The sequence below is a fragment of the Onychostoma macrolepis genome, chromosome 02 (assembly GCF_012432095.1).
Source record: "Onychostoma macrolepis isolate SWU-2019 chromosome 02, ASM1243209v1, whole genome shotgun sequence".
In the NCBI taxonomy this organism is placed as follows: Eukaryota; Metazoa; Chordata; class Actinopteri; order Cypriniformes; family Cyprinidae; genus Onychostoma; species Onychostoma macrolepis.
The window spans coordinates 22,517,193-22,536,182 of NC_081156.1; the positions used below are offsets into that span (position 1 = coordinate 22,517,193).

The window sequence follows — 18,990 nt, forward strand, 5'->3', positions numbered from 1 at the left end:
GATAATTCAAGACATTCAGATGAAAAAATACAACAATGGTATACTGCACAAAAAATTACATTTTCTAAATCAGTGCTTTTGTCTTTTTCCAGAAAAATATATTTAAATCATTTAAATGAGATATTTTTAAATATATTTTTAAATAAAATCCATAATATTTGAGATACTATTTGCTCACAATTGTATATCATAAAAAGACTTCAGAGATTTCATAGAATATCTTCGCATTATATCTTTATTCATATTTGTAAAAAGATATTAGTAAAAGTAAAAGTAGATTTTTTTTGTTGAATATAGATTATTTTATTTTAAATATTTTAAATACAATTGAATAATTAAACTATTGAAATATTGTTTGAGTGAATAAAATATTACATATTTAATTTAAAATTTTAGATGTATAAATTTAAGTTATAAAACATGACGCATTTACTCTTTATTTACACAAAATTGAATCAGATTTTTTTTATTGCATATGCAAAGTAGAAAAGAAAATTTTTTCCCATAAATACTTTTATTCCCAAATATTTTTTAGCATTTAGTGAAATGTGTTTAAAACATAGCATCCATAATATTTAAACAAAGATTTATAAGTATTATTTACTCACAATTGCATATAATGCAAGGACTTCAGAGATTCCAGAGAATATATGTTTTTGTCTTTTTTGTCGTATAAATATTATTTTATTATAAAATGTTTTAAATATAATTTCATATTTAAACTAAATTATCTAAATAAATGAGGTTTAAATAAATATATTTGATATATAAATATTGATAAAACATGATAAATTTGCTTTTTAGTTACACAAAATTGCATACAAATATTATAAAAAAGACCTTTCCTGTTTCAGCATAAATCTAACAACAATTTGTGACCTGATTATCTGGTTACCCGACAAAACTTTTTTAGTGAATTCTTGATTGAACTTGCTATATTTTGTATGCAAGTGAAAGTAACTGCAAGAACAAGATGCTGTTGAGGGTTTTATATTTCATGGGGCTTATGGATTTGCAATTATCAGGACCTGAAAATCTGAGGATGTGTGCAGGGTCATATAGGCAGTGTAATATGCATTTGTGAGCAGTTCCACTGGAACTAAGAAAGTGCCTATGCAATGCAATAGAGGAAGTGAAGAGACAAGGAAAAGCAATCATCATTTAGGCTACCGTTCTGTGACTGCAGCAAGGTTAGCCGAATGTCACCATGCTATCCGCATCATGGAAACTGATTCCCGATGCCTTCCAAGATTGCTAGAATCCACAGCTCTCATTTTATGCTCTCTGATTGCCAAGGTGGGCTTATCAGTTTGGACTCGTCTGAGTTTGAAACATGGGCCAGAATACAAAGCAACAGCTCACACTGGAAAGCAGACAGCGCCGACGCTAAATGCATTTATGAGACACTGAAAACTTCATGATTCCTGCAACTACCTAGTCAATATCTCAGCACAAACAACCACATCATAATGACAAGATATGTGCCAAACAGCTCTTTTCTGTATTATTGCTTATTCAAATAATATGTGCTTTATCAAACAGCATGAGAGATTAAGTTGACTGCCAATTTTATCTCTATTCCTGTCTCTGACCATTGATGTATGGTCAGATTAGAAATATTTCTCCCAAATTTCTCTGGACACATTTCAAGCTTCCAAGCCAAAGTACAGCAGGGGAGATAAAAGCTGGAAGCTCTTTTGAATCATGGAAAACTGTTTATCCATGATGAAAATCAGGGCAGAATTATAGCATCATCCGCTTCATAAGAAGTGCATTGTAGATTTGCTTTGAAGAAACAATGCAATGCAAAGCTATTCAAAAAAAAAAAAAAAAAAAAAACTCTGATATACTGCATAAATGAAAAAAGAAAACATTTTCTAAATCTTTTTTTTTGCAGTGATCTTTCCACAAAACTGCATAACATAAAATGATAATAAATTCAGAGAAAATGTATATATTTGTCTGTTTTTTACAGTAAAATATTTAACATTTTTAAATAAATGTTTTGTAATAAATAAAATATTTATAAGAAGAATGTAATATGTACACATTCTCATAATTGCATATGATAAAAAATTATATAAATACTATTTTTTTATTTGAATATAATTTCATATTTAAACTATTTAAATATACAGGTGCTGGTCTTATAATTAGAATATCATCAAAAAGTTGATTTATTTCACTAATTCCATTCAAAAGTGAAACTTGTATATTATATTCATTCATTACACACAGACTGATATATTTCAAATGTTTATTTCTTTTAATTTTGATGATTAGAGCTTACAGCTCATGAAAGTCAAAAATCAGTATCTCAAAATATTAGAATATTAATTAAGACCAATACAAAGAAAGGATTTTTAGAAATCTTGGCCAACTGAAAAGTATGAAAATGAAAAGTATGAGCATGTACAGCACTCAATACTTAGTTGGGGCTCCTTTGCCTGAATTACTGCAGCAATGCGGCGTGGCATGGAGTCGATCAGTCTGTGGCACTGCTCAGGTGTTATGAGAGCCCAGGTTGCTCTGATAGTGGCCTTCAGCTCATCTGCATTGTTGGGTCTGGTGTCTCTCATCTTCCTCTTGACAATACCCCATAGATTCTCTATGGGGTTCAGGTCAAGCGAGTTTGCTGGCCAATCAAGCACAGTAACACTATGGTCATTGAACCAGCTTTTGGTACCTTTGGCAGTGTGGGCAGGTGCCAAGTCCTGCTGGAAAATGAAATCAGCATCTCCATAAAGCTTGTCAACAGAAGGAAGCATGAAGTGCTCTAAAATTTCCTGGTAGATGGCTGCGTTGACTGTGGACTTCAGAAAACACAGTGGACCAACACCAGCAGATGACATGGCAGCCCAAATCATCACTGACTGTGGAAACTTCACACTGGACTTCAAGCAACATGGATTCTGTGCCTCTCCACTCTTCCTTCAGACTCTGGGACCTTGATTTCCAAATGAAATGTAAAATTTACTTTCATCTGAAAAGAGGACTTTGGACCACTGAGCAACAGTCCAGTTCTTTTCTCCACAGCCCAGTTAAGATGCTTCTGGCGTTGTCTCTGGTTCAGAAGTGGCTTGGTAGCCCTTTTCCTGAAGGCGTCTGAGCGTGGTGACTCTTGATGCACTGACTCCAGCTTCAGTTCTCTCCTTGTGAAGCTCTCCCAAGTGTTTGAATCGGCTTTGCTTGACTGTATTCTCAAGCTTGCGGTCATCCCTGTTGCTTGTGCACCTTTTCCTACCCAAATTCTTCCTTCCAGTCAACTTTGCATTTAATATGCTTTGATACAGCACTCTGTAAACAGCCACACCTTTCAGTAATGACCTTCTGTGACTTACCCTCTTTGTGGAGGGTGTCAATGTTGTCTTCTGGATCATTGCCAAGTCAGCAGTCTTCCCCATTATTGTGGTTTCAAAGAACAAGAGATACCCAGAATTTATACTGTAGGGATGGTCATTTATTCAAACTCAAATGTAACTATTCTAATATTTTGAGATACTGATTTTTGACTTTCATGAGCTGTAAGCTCTAATCATCAAAATTAAAAGAAATAAACATTTGAAATATATCAGTCTGTGTGTAATGAATGAATATAATATACAAGTTTCACTTTTTGAATGGAATTAGTGAAATAAATCAACTTTTTGAAGATATTCTAATTATATGACCAGCACCTGTATATTGGGTTTACTTTAATTTGGGGACCAATTCTCACTAACTAACTAACTATTAACTACAACATTTGCCTCCATAAACTCCAAATTACTGAATTATTATACAAATTATTAATAGTTAGTAAGGTAGTTCTTAAGTTTAGGTATTGGGTACGATTAAAGGATGCAGAATATGGCCATGCAGAGTTAGCTTTGGGTAGAAAAGAAATAATGTATGACAATTTTGCAGGTGAGTTTAACATTTAGGATTGTAATAAACAAAATATAACTTCAATAAATAGATAAACTGTGTAACTGCATACTATAGGTAAACTAAGAAATTTTGTTTGGTATTCAAAACGGCCTTTAAGTAGAGAAACTTCTCTGAAGTTAGGCCTTGCTCAAGAGAAAAACAAACACCTGAGCCCTTCTTGAAAAGTAAAGCTTTAAAGTAGTGCTGATCAAGATGTGAGGTCTTGCTTTGCCACTTTCAGGACATTAAGTTCTTTGAAAATGTCCAATCCAATGATTCTTTCCACTGAACAAATGATGCATTAAACTCCCTTGTGGAGGAAGAACTACACCTGATTGTTATGGAGGAGGTGATGAGGGACACATTGATTTCAGGGTAGAACAAAAGTATCAAAGTCTGTGGCAGATTGAATGTCTTCAATTGCAAAAGAAATGTCCCCAATTGAGCCATTTTGTTCTTTTTATAGAGGCAGTCTTTTCAGTTAATTTAAAGTTGTGTTTATGGTTCCCAAGAACTTGAAAAACTCAGCGGTGCTGTTCAAGTCACTGATGCTAAAAGAAACCAGGTTGGGGGCCTTCAATCACATCTATAAATCTCACTCTTCATCTTCAGGTCAGTGTGAATGCTTCAGTTATTCAGTCGTAAAACATAAGGAATCCTACATTAAACTATATGGTCACCCTACATTGCACTGCATAACAAGAAGAACAATATACACTCTGGCCTCGTTGTGATGGACACGTGCAAAATATGCAATGTCCATGAGGAAGCACTGAAAAACCATTTCCTGCTCCTACGGTTTGGTGAGACTAAGTGTAGGCGTATCTGGTGCTGTAATTCATAAGTTGCTGAGCGGAGGGAAAATACTGTCTACCGGAGACCCCTCTAATGGCTGCTGTAACTGTCAGGAACAGACGCAAAGGATGTAGTACTACCTCAAATTTAGGCAGATTCAAGTATTAAATTCTCTCTAACCAGAGCACTTTTTGAAATTGAGAATCTCTCTGTGGCTTACATGACGTGTGTGCAACTACAGAAATCAGATGGCTCTTTATATAAAATGTGCAATAACACCCAAACTATTTCTTCTAGAAACCCCCTAAGACAAATATACTATCATTTTGAGCCAATACTCAGAAAATCCAATACAGAGCTAAAGTGTCCAGCCACTTTTTTGGCAATACCCTGACTGTGTAAAGTAAAAATCTCTTTTCTTGGAAAAGATTAGCACTGTTGGGATAATATGAGGTCAGATGTTAGCTACCTGACAAGGATCAAATAAAAAAGCAGTATACTTCATTTCACAGTTCACCCCAAAATGAACATTCTATCAACTCAAGCTCATATCATTCCAAACCTTTAAGACTTTGTTTTATCTGTGAAAGAAGATATTTTGAAGAACATTCAGCTGGGGTCCAAAGCAACACTGAACCCCATGGACTTCCATTGAATTTCATTGTCATACAAGTTTGGAACAACATGAGGTTGAGTAAATGGTGACAGAATTTTCATTTTTGGTGAACTATCCCTTTAAGGAAGCCTTGGGGCTCTAGGAACAGAAGAAGTAGACAGCTTAAACACTTTCATCTTATGTATTTGCCTATGTTTTTCTGTTGCAAACACATTTGACCGCTATTTGATTTCATATTTTGTTTTATTACTATACCGATGATTGTTTTCTCACTGAGACATCACTTGCCTTCTCAGACAAAGCAATCGGGAGAGTCAAAGTACAGCTAATTTATCTATCTCAAGCACCTTTGGCGAAGAGCTTAATTCCCATAGGTAAATAGCCTGACATAGTAAACTTTATTTATGCTTACAGCAATAAATCAAAGACGCAGATGTTGAATACAAAATCTAGCAGTTCCCTGCCCTGTGCTTGATATATTAAAACAGCCCAATGAACACAACTGTGGTTACGTATGATAAGTTTTCTTTTGCAACCATAATTTTGCATCTTAAACCATAATTCTAAAGAGATGATCTTATTATTGGACCAAAAGCACTGACGCATAAATATTAAACAGGGAATATTATAGCTGTTAAATAGACATATATATTAGTCCAAGCGTTTAGGCTATGAAATTTAAAGCTAAAACATGACAGATGCCTTTTAATGATTTAAGGGCCATAGCTAATTGACATTTTAATAGGGGGGATATTAAATGTCCAGTCAATCAGAATTATTCTGTAACATTTCCAAAAGGCACAGACATACTCAAATCGCATATTTAAAAGATTTCTTTTCATTAGACATCGTTGGGAACTTCTAAGGGAGATTTACAGACCACTACTAATTTGTTTCCAGATTATTTGACAGGTTTAGTTAGTATAAAGATCTCATTATTGGCAGACTATCAGCTCTAAAGCATACTGGAGCAGTACTTTTAAATATCTGCAGCTCCAACCACTAAGATACCTATAATAATACAGAAACCGATGCCTCTAGGGTTCTTCATGGATATTTGTTGGTTTTGGACATGTGTATTTTTTCAGAGCAAGTAATGTTAGAACTGTCACATTTCAATAGCCCTGGGTAAAATAATAAAATGGATTTGTTGTTTTTTCAGTCAAGGAAGCAATTTAATTGATTTATGGTGACAAGGAAAATATCTGTCTTACGCACTGGGTTGTAAAGATTTTAACTACCATTGGACACTGAAGCCTTTCAGAAGAAAATATTTTCTGAGAGTAAAGCATGAGAGCATGAAAGGACTCCCTTCATTAAAGATTGTTGTGGTAAAGATTCTATCTCTAGCATCAACATCTTAACAGTAATATAATTTCTGCATCTATTTGTCTCTTTTATTTCAGCATATTTTAAAGTTGTAATCACTATACAGATATAGTTCAGGTTTCACCTACATTTTAAGCACCAAATGTCCCTGCAAGAGTAATAAAACGTGAAATCACCTACAGTGTGGCACAACGAAGTGGCTTAATAAACATATTAAATATTAATGTTGTATAGTAAAACAATAATAATAATAATGACCTAAGTCTTGCAGAATATCTAAAAATGCAAAAAGTTTTCTGCCTTGGGTTTACAGAATAGAAAATATCATTAGCTCATTATAGAAACACTATACAAGTCAATGGAATGTCTCCACTATTAAAGAAAATCAAAAGTGGTGTCTGGAAATTTTATTTTCCACTTTATGCATTGCTATCGAGGCATATTACTGACCTGTGACCCCTGTGGCATATGACAGCTTGCCTTCGCTTTCACCTTTGATTGCTTGCACGCCTATCTGATATTCTGTTCCTGGGTTGAGGCCTGAAAGACACACATTCATGTTGTTCTCAGTACACAGCCACTGAAGTCAATACACTCTGAAACTCAGAGGCCTGTGACTGCAGATGGATGCTTATCAGTGGACTGACCTACAATGGTGTGTTTGGTTCTGGCCTCTTGGCTCATTGCCACGTTCTCCTGTCCTCCCTGACCATCAGGACTGGCATGGGTCAGTTTGAAGAAGTCCACGGCAATTGCAGGGTTCTTCCAGTCCACCTGGATAGAGTCCTCTGTCTGGCCCAGCACCTTGATTCCTTCAATACCAGAGACCTCTGAAGAGAAAGCCAGATTGGGGAAATATTGTGAAATATTTTTGCAATTCAAAATAACTGTTTTCAATTTTAATATAACTTAAAATCTAATTTCCTTCTAAATTCCTTTGATGACAATAATGAATTTTCAGCAGCCATTACTCCAGTCTTCAGTGTCACGTGATCCTTCCGAAATCAATATGTTGATCATGATATGCTAATATGCTGATTTTGTGCTTTTTTAAACTTTTTTTTTTTCAGAATTGTTTGATAAATAGAAAATTCAAAGGAACAGCACTTGCTGAACATTAAAAAAAATAATAATTCTTACTGAATTTATATTGAGTTCTAAAGCCACATTTGTAATACCTATTCTAAGATTTACTCATCTGCCACAATAATGTCATGTTTAAATAAAAAAATTATTTTAATTTAATAAATTAGCATTAATTCAACAGTGGTGCTGAAAAACAAACAAGCAAAAACAAACCCCAAAAAACTTTTTTCTTAATTCTACAGTGCTTCTGCATACACACTTTTTGGGTACAAGTAATACAAATGAATGCAAATCCTTTGCCATTTTTTTCATATTTTTGATTGGATGTCTCCGGTACTCCTCTTACAAGCATCCGTCCTCAACATTCTGCCACCGGATGACAGAAATGAGTTGCAGCCAAGCATTCTACCACTTCAGACTGAGCTACACTTCTCATGTGAGAAGGAAACGCTTTTAGGCATTCAAATTCTTTGTTAACCGTTGGCTGACAGTATCCCATGCTGGCCATTCATCTGTGTCATCACATCCAGATGATCAGCACTTTCTCACGAGAGTCTTATGTGCTGAGAGGAATGAAAGACTGACCACATCAAAATGCTGTAGTGCGCATCCTATTGTTGCAAAACTGTAAACATTCATTTCCATGAAAATGTGTTTTTGGATTTCCACATTTTCATTCTAATGGCTTAGTTACATCTGGCCTTAGAGATAACACAAATACCACTGCTTGTTTGCTGCTATGACAAAGCCATTTTATAAGTGAATTGACTTTACAAAGCTTTCCATGTATATTACAAATATTTAAACAATTATTCTTACCAGTCGTAGCCACTATTTCATCTGATTCACTGTTAATGCCCTTGATGACAGCGTACACCTGCACTATGTATGTGACTCCGGGTCTGAGGCCTGTGATCAGGTAGGAGTTTTTCGTGTTTTCCACCTGGACCTCTTTAATGGCTCCCTCGTCTCCATTTGGATAGTAGGACAGGATGTAGTACTCAGCTCCTCTCACAGACTCCCACTCCACCAGCAAAGATGTATCTGTGACTTTGATCAGACGAAGGCCTTTTGGTCCTAGAACTGAAGTACGAAGAAAAGTTGTCAATGAGCATTCTTTTACATCAGATGACATACTACCGTACTGACCCGAATATAAGACAATGTTTTTTTCTTGGAAATAGATCTGAAAAAACGCAGTCGCCTTATATTCAGGGTCTAGACTTTGATATGTCAATAATACACCCCCAACAATAGGTGGCGCCAAACACACTTAAAAACAAGTGTGCCACGAAATATGTAATGTAATGTGAGTTGTAAAGATCGTGAGTGAAAACAAAAGAAAAAGAAAAGCTTACAGCAGCATGAGTCGTGACTGTCATGTTAGCCTGATGGGACCAAACATCCTCTGTAAGTGATTTTAAAACATAAGACAGTACCCAGATTTCACTTCTATTGTTAGTAAAATCGTGGTAGGCTATTATGAGATGGATAGCCTAAATGTTATATAATTCAGATGTGCTACCTGTTATTTTTATGGTAGCCTATATCAAAAAGTGTATATTTTTTAATGTCATTGTTGGTACATTTTACCAGTATTTACCATACTTTCAAAACAAAAAGTAAAATAGGAAAAATATGCAATATGAAAATAATTTAAGAGAGAGAGAAAGAAAAAAAAGATTTGGTTTTCAAAAAGCCTTTTTCCAGAAGATACATCTGGAAAAAGGGGGGTCGTCTTATCAGGGTCGTCTTATATTCGGGTCAATACGGTAGTTGTCTATGCATTGGGGTCCTGTTTATTAATTATTAATTTGTACAACTAAACCAAGAATAACGAACACATCAAAATATAATTCAATATTCATAGACAATTTTCATAGTGTCCGTACAATCATATAATTCACATTCAGACCATTTTTATTGGATCAACTGATTCATTCAAAAAACTTAAAAGAACAACTGATTCACAGATCAAACATTGCTACTCCTCTCATGAACTCTCATGAATACACAAAGAAGAGATTTTCTTTGAATACTTATGTCAATTTTGATTTGTTCATCACACAAACTGCAAAATATATAAAAAACAGTCACACAGGGTCACCTTTATGATAAATTGATGGTGTTTTTTGTCATTTTACAGCTTCACAGCCTCTATCCCTATTTATCTTTATTATATTTAAAAGAGTGGACAAAAATATTTTTTCAGAACTTCTCCTTTTCTGTCCCACAAAAAAAAATAAGTCACATAACTTTAAAGTTGAGAAAATAATGAAAGAATTTCCATTTTTTGGGGTGAACTATTCCTTTAAAAGTTTTTTAATTTCCCAGTTCTCTTCTTTCATTTCTAAAGTTTGTTCATATTTATAAAGCTTGTGAAATACCAGGTGATCTTTAGGTTTACAGAACATCTGAGTTGGATATTTTATGGAGATCACACATTTTCATTCTGGTTACTCTGTGGTTTTGAGCCTCCATCAGTAAGTAGGGATTTTAACAAAACTGCACATCAGAGTAGGAAGAAAAGAGGGGAGGCCCCAGGAACAAACCAGGAGCCCCAGAGTCAGACAGGACAGTCAGCAGCCCAGGGAGCGAAGTTTCCAATAACACATTACCCACCGGCTTACAGGGGAAAACATAAGGGAGGTGGTGGATTTAAGGAAACTGCAGGAGAAAAAAAAAAACAGGGAAATCCATGAGGGGGAGAAACGGGTGCTGTTGGAGACCGCATTACCCAGGAAAGAATGAACAGCAGGTTTGGACATTGTTCCACATGGCATGGGAGCAGGAAGTCAAATGTTTTCCTTCAGTTTTGCAGGAGGCTTTCCATCCAGTGGCAGTTAATACGGCCATTATTGCTATTCTCTCCTGGGTTTGCCAGTAACAATTTCACCCGTAAATAATATCCCAAAAAGGCTTGCTGAACTAATGAATTATCATCAGCCAGCTGGAAAGAAACCATAAGTGCCGGAAATGCATGTTCCCACTGATTGATTGTAAGGGCTAACCAAAGCAATTAAATTACAATTACAACACAGTTCTGTTTGGACTTGGACAAACTTGCATAAATCAGCAGTGGTGGTTCTTCAAGCCAGAGAAACATCAGCCTGATGCTTAAAGCAACTTTTAATTACATTTTATTGATAATCTATTGTGATCAGGACTAAATTTCTTACAATGTCACCACCTTTTTGTACAACAAAACCGTAGTGACTTTTTATGCAGTGTCTAAGCCTGTGGCAGCAGCAATAGGTACAGTAAATCTAATCTTCAACATCTGCACATTGTTGATCTGTTATTAAGACATCCACCAAAATCCACTAGACTCATTGTGGTCAGAACAAAGTTGCCACGCTGATCTTTTGATGATCTACCACATTTACGATTAACATAGAATCATTTCATGGTGTTTTCTCTGTTTTTCATACAGGTCTAATCTGTGTGGGTTTAATTGTAATCGCTTCCACATAATCCAGTCAGTCTAGGCTTGCAACATAAATTTTTTTTATTTATACAGTAGTAAACAAAAGTTTGGGGTTAGTAAGATTTTTGTTATTGTTGTTGTTGTTTTGAAAGAAATTTATGAAGGAGCATGTGACATTGAAGACTGAAGTAATGGCTGCTAAAAATTCAGCTTTCCCATCACAGGAAATAAATTGCAATGAATTAATTTAATAAATTGTGAATTACAATATATTAAAATAGAAAACAGTAACTTTAAATTGTAATAATATGTCACAATATTTATGAATGTATTTTTGATAATAATAGTAAATGCAGTAAATGTAAGAATAATAATAAAAAATATATATATTTTAAAAACAAACAAACAAAAATCGTAATGTTTTAAAAGGAATATTTTTGCAATGTTTTGCATTCACACATTTATGTTCATTTTTATTCTATTCTGCAAGATTCATAATATATTAATGGCAAAATAGATGCATAAAAATAATTTTTTATTTGGTTATTAAAAGTACTGGAGCATTCAACCCTAACAAATACCTCATATTATAATAACCCCGATATTTTTTATTGCTTCTGGTGTTCATGGTATAACTTTTAAAGCATCTTCCTAGAATCCTCGTAAGATTTTACAAGTCAGACATCCCCATATATGCAAGAACGAGAGTGGTTTAATAACGATGGCAGTTCCATATAGCGTTAGATATGGAAAATCTTTCAGACAAGTTATGGACAGCTGAAACCCTCAAGTAATATTCCGAAGCCAATTAGTGTCAAGATCATGAGAAAGTAACACCCAAATTGATCTGTTTGACTAGTTTGCAGTGCTTGCTCTTACCTCCCAACTATTATCATTCTTGGAGTAAATTACACTGTGCCCTAACTCCCCTAAGAAACCATTTCAGAAGTGTTAACACAGATAACACCTAAGGCTATGGCTAATATTTTTTGAAGCTCAGCTCATCTATCCATGCATTCCAACTCTGAGGCATTCCATTTCTTTCTGAAGATCTGAGGGCGAAACGTGTGGAACAGAAAAGGATTGATGAAAAACAATTCCCTTGTGCTAATGAGGCCTAACTTTTACTGTTTTCTTCCAGCAGGAGACTGAAAAACAAGATTAATACGAGCAAATGAACTCAAAGTGTTCAATTAGTTCTCATATAAGTGTTTATTGGAAAAGTATAGAAGTTGCAGTAAGTTTACTCTGTAAAGTTTGAACAATGTTTAAGCTTGAACTAGAAGAGTTTCCTCTTTGTTTGCTTACAGAGGCCTCTCAAATCAAGCATACATTTAAGTATGCTTGAATTTTAGTATACTGGGGAAAATGTTTTTGTTTTTTTGTTTTTTGTTTGAAGTTGTAAATTAAACAAAGATTATTGGATTATTGTTTCCAAAATTTATTTATCTGTTTATCTACATCAAAATTTCATGTTTAATTCAGTGTTACTTGCTGTCTTTTTTAATTGTTTGTAAAATTTTACTAGCAGTTTTACTAGCAGAGTAAAAACTGTTTCTACGCCAAATTTGCTTCAGTAAAAAAAGATGAGTATATAGTAATAGAACAATTGGATTAAGATGCAGTATTTGTGTTCCTGGAAGCCATACGTTGCTACAAATTAACAACAGTGGTCAACGAAGCAAACTACAATAATCAAGTACTGTAAATACTTAGTCCTTTTTTCAGCATTATCTATTTTTTTGCATAAAACAAACAGGCTTTCGTTACAACAAGGATTAGAATCTCAGAAACTCGTTTTTAGACCAATTAATGCTCGTTTCTATAAACTAAATTCTTGTCCATGTATTCCACTGTCAATGTGGACAGAACTACACCGTACTGAAATACTATAAAAAAGTTTATTCCACTGCACTGCAACATCGCTACTGAATCTACAGTGAAAAACAGACAGCTTGACCAGTGTAGTCCAATTTCCAAATGAATCTAAATTATTAAAAGATTCTTTTTAATGAATCAAGCACATAAAGCACAATCAGGAAATTTAGATTCTGGTCAGAATTTCCTGTAAACCAACTTACCCATGGAGCAGTCGATTCCAAAGAATCCCTCATCGCAGATGCACTGTCCATCCACGCAGCGTCCATTTCCTATGCAGTCGTTCGGACAGGTGGCAATACTGCAGTCTTCTCCTGAGAATCCACTAAAGCACACACATTTGCCATCCACACAGTGGCCTTTGTCTTTGCAGTCATTGGGGCACGTGAGCTGGCTGCAGTCACGGCCGGTGTAGCCTTCATAGCAGACACAGCGTCCATCAACACACCGGCCATTATCGTTGCATTCATCAGGGCAGGAAGAGATGGAGCAGTCTGGACCCTCCCAACCTGGGTTACACTTACAACTGCAAGAGTCATGCTGGTATGTGCCATGCCCACTGCAGCTAGTGTCCACACCTAGCAAAGGAGAACACATAAAATGGGATTTTGGAGGTTGGGGAACTCTAAAATCTGTGATTAAGGCAAGATATGACACAAGCCAGCTTACCAGTGGATTTATATCAGATGCAGAGAGTGGAGAGTAACATATAAGATAACATTACAGGTTTTTGCGTGAGACTGAATATGAATTAGAATGGTTCTATACAGGAAGTGGAATTTACTGAATTGCAGTTCAAAGAAATTCAACAGGCAACTGCATTCTGGGAAATCAAGTCCTTCACTCTGGTTCATATATCCATGTCTGTTTGTAAGACCTATATATATATATATATATATATATATATATATGTGTGTGTGTGTGTGTGTGGCCTATATATGTGACCCTGGACCACAAAACCAGTCTTAAGTGTCAATTTTTCAAAATTGAGATTTATATAACACCTGAAAGCTGAATAAATAAGCTTTCCATTGATGTATGGTTTGTTAGGATCGGACAAGATTTGGCTGAGATACAACTATTTGAATATCTGGAATCTGAGGGTGCAAAAAAATCTAAATATTGAGAAAATCGCCTTTAAAGTTGTCCAAATGAAGTCATTAGCAATGCATATTACTAATCAAAAATGAAGTTTTTATACATTTACGGTAAGAAATTTACAAAATATATTCATGGAACATGATCTTTACTTAATATCCTAATGATTTTTGGCATAAAAGAAAAATGTATAATTTTTACCCCAGCGACTTAAGACTGGTTTTGTGGTCCAGGGTCACATGTGTGTGTGTGTGTATATCCTTTCAAAAATTCTAAATTCACATTTCTAGTTCCTGCTAGATACATTGATACCTCACAAATTGAACTAGAATTAAAAAAAAAAAAAAAAGCATTCTAAATTCAAATGACATATAACTCTTCGAATATTTTAACTTTTTTAATTGAAGGGGTCACATACAGTCTATATTACATATGCATGTACTTATTAAGACTGGTGTCTAAGTCCAATATAAGTTACATAAGACAAAGAAAAAAAACAATAGCATCTGCATTTCACACTTTTTCATTATGCACTAAAATGTTAAACTGTGCACTAATTAAAAAAAAATATATATATATATATATATATATATATATTTGCCATAACTTTTTAGCCTGAACTGATTCAACTGTTATATCTGAGGTGTATTCAGGTATATATGGTTCACCGTACCAAATCGGGTAGCTTTATTTTTAGTTTTACAAAATCAGGGAATAATCTCCAGGTTAGTACTAATACCTGACCCTCCTTTGCAGCAGCCCTGAGCACATTGGCTCTTTAGGTAGGTGACTTCCTCCTCCAGGCCATTTACACGGTACAGCAGGGCTTTGAAGTCCTCAGAATCTGCACATCCACAACCAGCCGACTGCAGACGTATGTTGTGCTTGAAGACAATGTCATTCTCTCCATCCACTGTGACTAACTGTCCTTCTGAGGCCTGGTCCTGGGAAAGCTGAGCCACTTGAGAACCCTGTTTACAGCCGGAGTCAATCCTGTAGACATGGCTAAATGTGACTTCTTTCTCTGCAGGACCCACCTCCTCAGAAAGCACAAGATGGGACACCGTAAAGAGCATCCCTAGAAGGAACAGGCCTCTCTTCAGACGGTTGAATCTTACAATCATGGTTTCTGAAAGAAAGCAGAAATACGTGAACCCTTGGGGAATCTTATGATGATTGCGTGGTTAAATTTACAAGCATTTCTTTCTTAAAATATCAAACTTTCCTTATGGTTTGCGGTCTCACCTTCCAGTAAGGAGCTTGATTTGCATGCTACACACGAAAATCAATGTGCAAGACATCACATTATGTTTAATGGGGCGCAATCTGTTTTACAAGGCCAGTGTTATAGATGTCTGATCCTACAGTAGGAACTGGGCAGACCGTATGTTTGCCAAGCACATTCCATCCAAACCATTAATTGCACATCCACAACCACAAGGGCTTCTGGGAGCAGAGAACCCTTCTAACTAAATGATGTAATCCCCATGACAATGATGTCATTCAAAGCTTTTAATACATCTCTATTTAAAAGTAGGATGTTTTATAAAAGAGAAAATGCTTGCTTAGAAAGAGCCACCTGGGGTTTGTTTGCTTTAAAACTAAGATGTGAATTAAAATAACTTTTTTCTCCTGAGCACCAGCTGAAAACAAGTCCCCAGCATACCTAAGATAATGTAATTCATTAGCAGTAAGCATATGATCTTGTGTGGTCTGGGAATCTTGATGTGGAAAATCATGTAATTTATACAGTACTAAAGTTAACTACACTGTAAAAAAAAAAAAAAAAAAGTTGAGCCAACTTAAAAATATAATGCAACCAGCTTCAGCAGATTTTTGAGTTTTCTCAACTTGTCGTTTTAAGTTTATACAACAAAAATTTGAGACTCTCCCACAAAAGGAAGTTAAGCAAACTCAAAAATCTGCTGAAGCTGGTAAAAAAAATATTTTTTAAGTTCGCTCAACTTTATTATTTTTTTTTACAGTGTATAATTGGTAAATGAACACTATAAGTCTTTATAAATAATTGTTCCTCTCTAATACGTTTTAGAACAAATTTATTCTAAATATTAATATTCATATTAAATTAAATATTAAATAATAGTTCACTAATTTAAATAACTGTTTAAATGTCTATTTTAATGCATGCATCTAATTGTACAGCATAATGATCTAGAATAAGTACATACCTTTATTAATATAAAATAAAAAACAAAATATAAATAAAATATAAAATATTTTTTTTTAAATGTAAAAAACATAAATCTAGCATAAGATTGTCATAGATAGACAGCACATAGAACATCCTTTAAAAAATCCTGAACACATGAAGATGAGACACAAACTCTATCCGTTATGCAATGTAAAGTCGAGGGCCCTTGTGAGCCTACAGGACCTAAATTGACAGTCATCTACTCTGCCTTTAAAGCCAAATAGTTTCAGACATTGCATAACCTATGAAAACAAATCACTAATGTCTCAAAGCCCCTTTACCTTTATGGAGTTTATTTCATCATCAGTCACAAGCTCTGATAATAGACCACGACATTGTGATATTGTGATACTGACAACCAGACAATTACAGTAAATGGCTTAACATTTCAGCATATGCTTGCACCACAGTACTTAGTGTAACAGAATTTGTCATTTTTTTCATTTTTTTATAAATTCCATGCTTTGTTTTGAACATTAAGGAAATCTTTGTAAATGTGGCGCTTAAATATAAACATGGAACAACACACATCAAAGTCCAGAAGCAGATGTGGAATGGCAGAAATGCTGAAATGAGAAGACAGAGTACTCCCCCAGGACCAAGGTAGAAATGTGAACAGAAGTACAGAAAAATCTGGAGTTTATGCCACACGGATCAACCAACTGAGCAGAAAACATTGCTGGCGGCTGTTGTTTTTGACAGATTCTCTTTTGCAGATGTGGAGCGCTATCCCTTTGCATTAGTCTGAGGAGACGGAATGCTAATGGCCATTCTGTGTTCATAAATTACCAAATAATAACTTGAAATAAACCAATAAACAAGACGAAATCATCCACTAAATGTACCATCCAGCAACTGCGACTCATATTCATATCAATAAATGCGCAATAATCAACCTCAAAGCTTACAACAAGAACAACAGCAACAGCCCAAACAAAATGCCCACACAAAGCAAAACAATAACCCTATAATGGTAACCGCATAACAAATCAGCAACACAGTTCATATGAAATAGTTTATTCAAGTCAGTTAAGCAACTTGTGACTATTTGAGGAAATATTGTTGGTCTAACATGTGTTTCTATGTAGAGTCAAAGCAATTCACATCTGTGGCTCAAAGGGGACTGTGCACTGGAACAAAATATTCCCCTCTGAATTATCTCTTCTAATTGTTGCATCTAATTCAGGATATTTAACTCACTGGGTAACACTTAAACACTGAACCACTGAACTCAAACAGGCAGGAGAGTCTCTCCATGACCTCATGGGACACCCTGATACTAATTAGATTGGATGGTGCAGTATTAAAGCACAGAGTGGTAAGGTGCATGACCATCCTGCCGTAGCCCACATCACAGGCCCAGACACCACATACATGCTAGAGCTGCAAGGCCCTTTGAGGGTCTCGTTTATTGCTTTCTGTCAGAGGCTTTTATTTCATGTGCACCGTTTCATTTTGCACTTTTATTTATCTTGGAAAGGACACTGGAAAAGCCTGCCAGCTCTCTTCTTCCACCGCTACTGAGGCGATGTTTGAGTCTGCATGCATAAACACAAAAAAAGATGCTCTGTTTCTACCACAGTAATTGAACAGACAATGCAAATTGCCATGCAACAACCACAAAATACTTACTGCCCACATTATGCATGTGACTGGCCAATGTATGACACCAAAATTGCTGCGCATAGTCCATGAACTGCTCATGAAAGATGTTTCATTTTTAACATTTTTTTTTTTTTATCTCACCCAGTAGACTACACTGCAAATGTACACACACACAGAGAGATAGACAGATAGATAGATAGATAGATAGATAGATAGATAGATAGATAGATAGATAGATAGATAGATAGATAGATAGATAGATAGATAGATAGATAGATAGATAGAATAATAATTTGTTTGAAAAAAATAATTAAAACTATAATGAAAAAACAATTTAACTATCAAGATTCTCAACCAATGAACTACACTGTAAAAAAGTTAAAATAATAATTATAAATATGCATATTTTGAAAATATAATATAAATAATTTATTTTGAATAATGTTCCCAGAAAAATAACCTTTAATTTTTTATATTTTAAAATTTTCAGTTTTTGCAAAATTAGTAAAATATATTAAGAATAGTTAACATTAATAACAGTTAACTGTTTGCATATTGAATATTGATAATAACAAAACTAGAAAAGTATTAGAAAATAATAATTATTGTCGTCGTTGTTGTTGTTGTTATGTCCTCTTATAGCAGGTAGGAAGGTATCAAAAGAAAATACATTACAAAACAATTTTAAAATAAATCAAAATTAATAGTTTGTTTAAAAAAAAATTGATTAATTAAAATTATAATGAAAAAAATCTCATGTCTCTCAAACAATGAACTACTAATGTCAAACAATGAAAAATTTATAAATATGAATAATATTTTTGTATATATAATTCATAAAATATATAATAGTGTATTTTTAATAATACTGTTCCCAGAAAAACAATTACAATCCTTTTAGCAAAATTTGTATAATATATTAAGAATAGTTAATATTAATATTAATAACAGTTAACTGTTTTCATTTTAAATATTGCTGGAAAAAAAGAATAGAAGAAGAAGAAGAAGAAGAGTTTATTTATTTATTTTTATAAT

The 18,990-nt window shown here is 34.4% G+C and overlaps 1 protein-coding gene across 3 annotated transcripts in view; it reads right to left on the reverse strand.

Moving 5' to 3' along the window:
* Positions 1-18,990, reverse strand: part of tnn (tenascin N) — a 38,673-nt gene that overhangs the window by 12,675 nt on the left and 7,008 nt on the right. For all 3 annotated transcript variants that reach the window (XM_058746631.1, XM_058746639.1, XM_058746627.1), the window contains 5 exons: positions 14,878-15,267; positions 13,244-13,618; positions 8,555-8,818; positions 7,297-7,479; positions 7,100-7,189 (listed from right to left, as the gene is read on the reverse strand). In XM_058746631.1, the coding sequence (XP_058602614.1) occupies positions 7,100-7,189; positions 7,297-7,479; positions 8,555-8,818; positions 13,244-13,618; positions 14,878-15,262 (1,297 nt within the window). In that variant the 5' untranslated portion in view covers positions 15,263-15,267. The remainder of the gene's footprint in view (positions 1-7,099; positions 7,190-7,296; positions 7,480-8,554; positions 8,819-13,243; positions 13,619-14,877; positions 15,268-18,990) is intronic.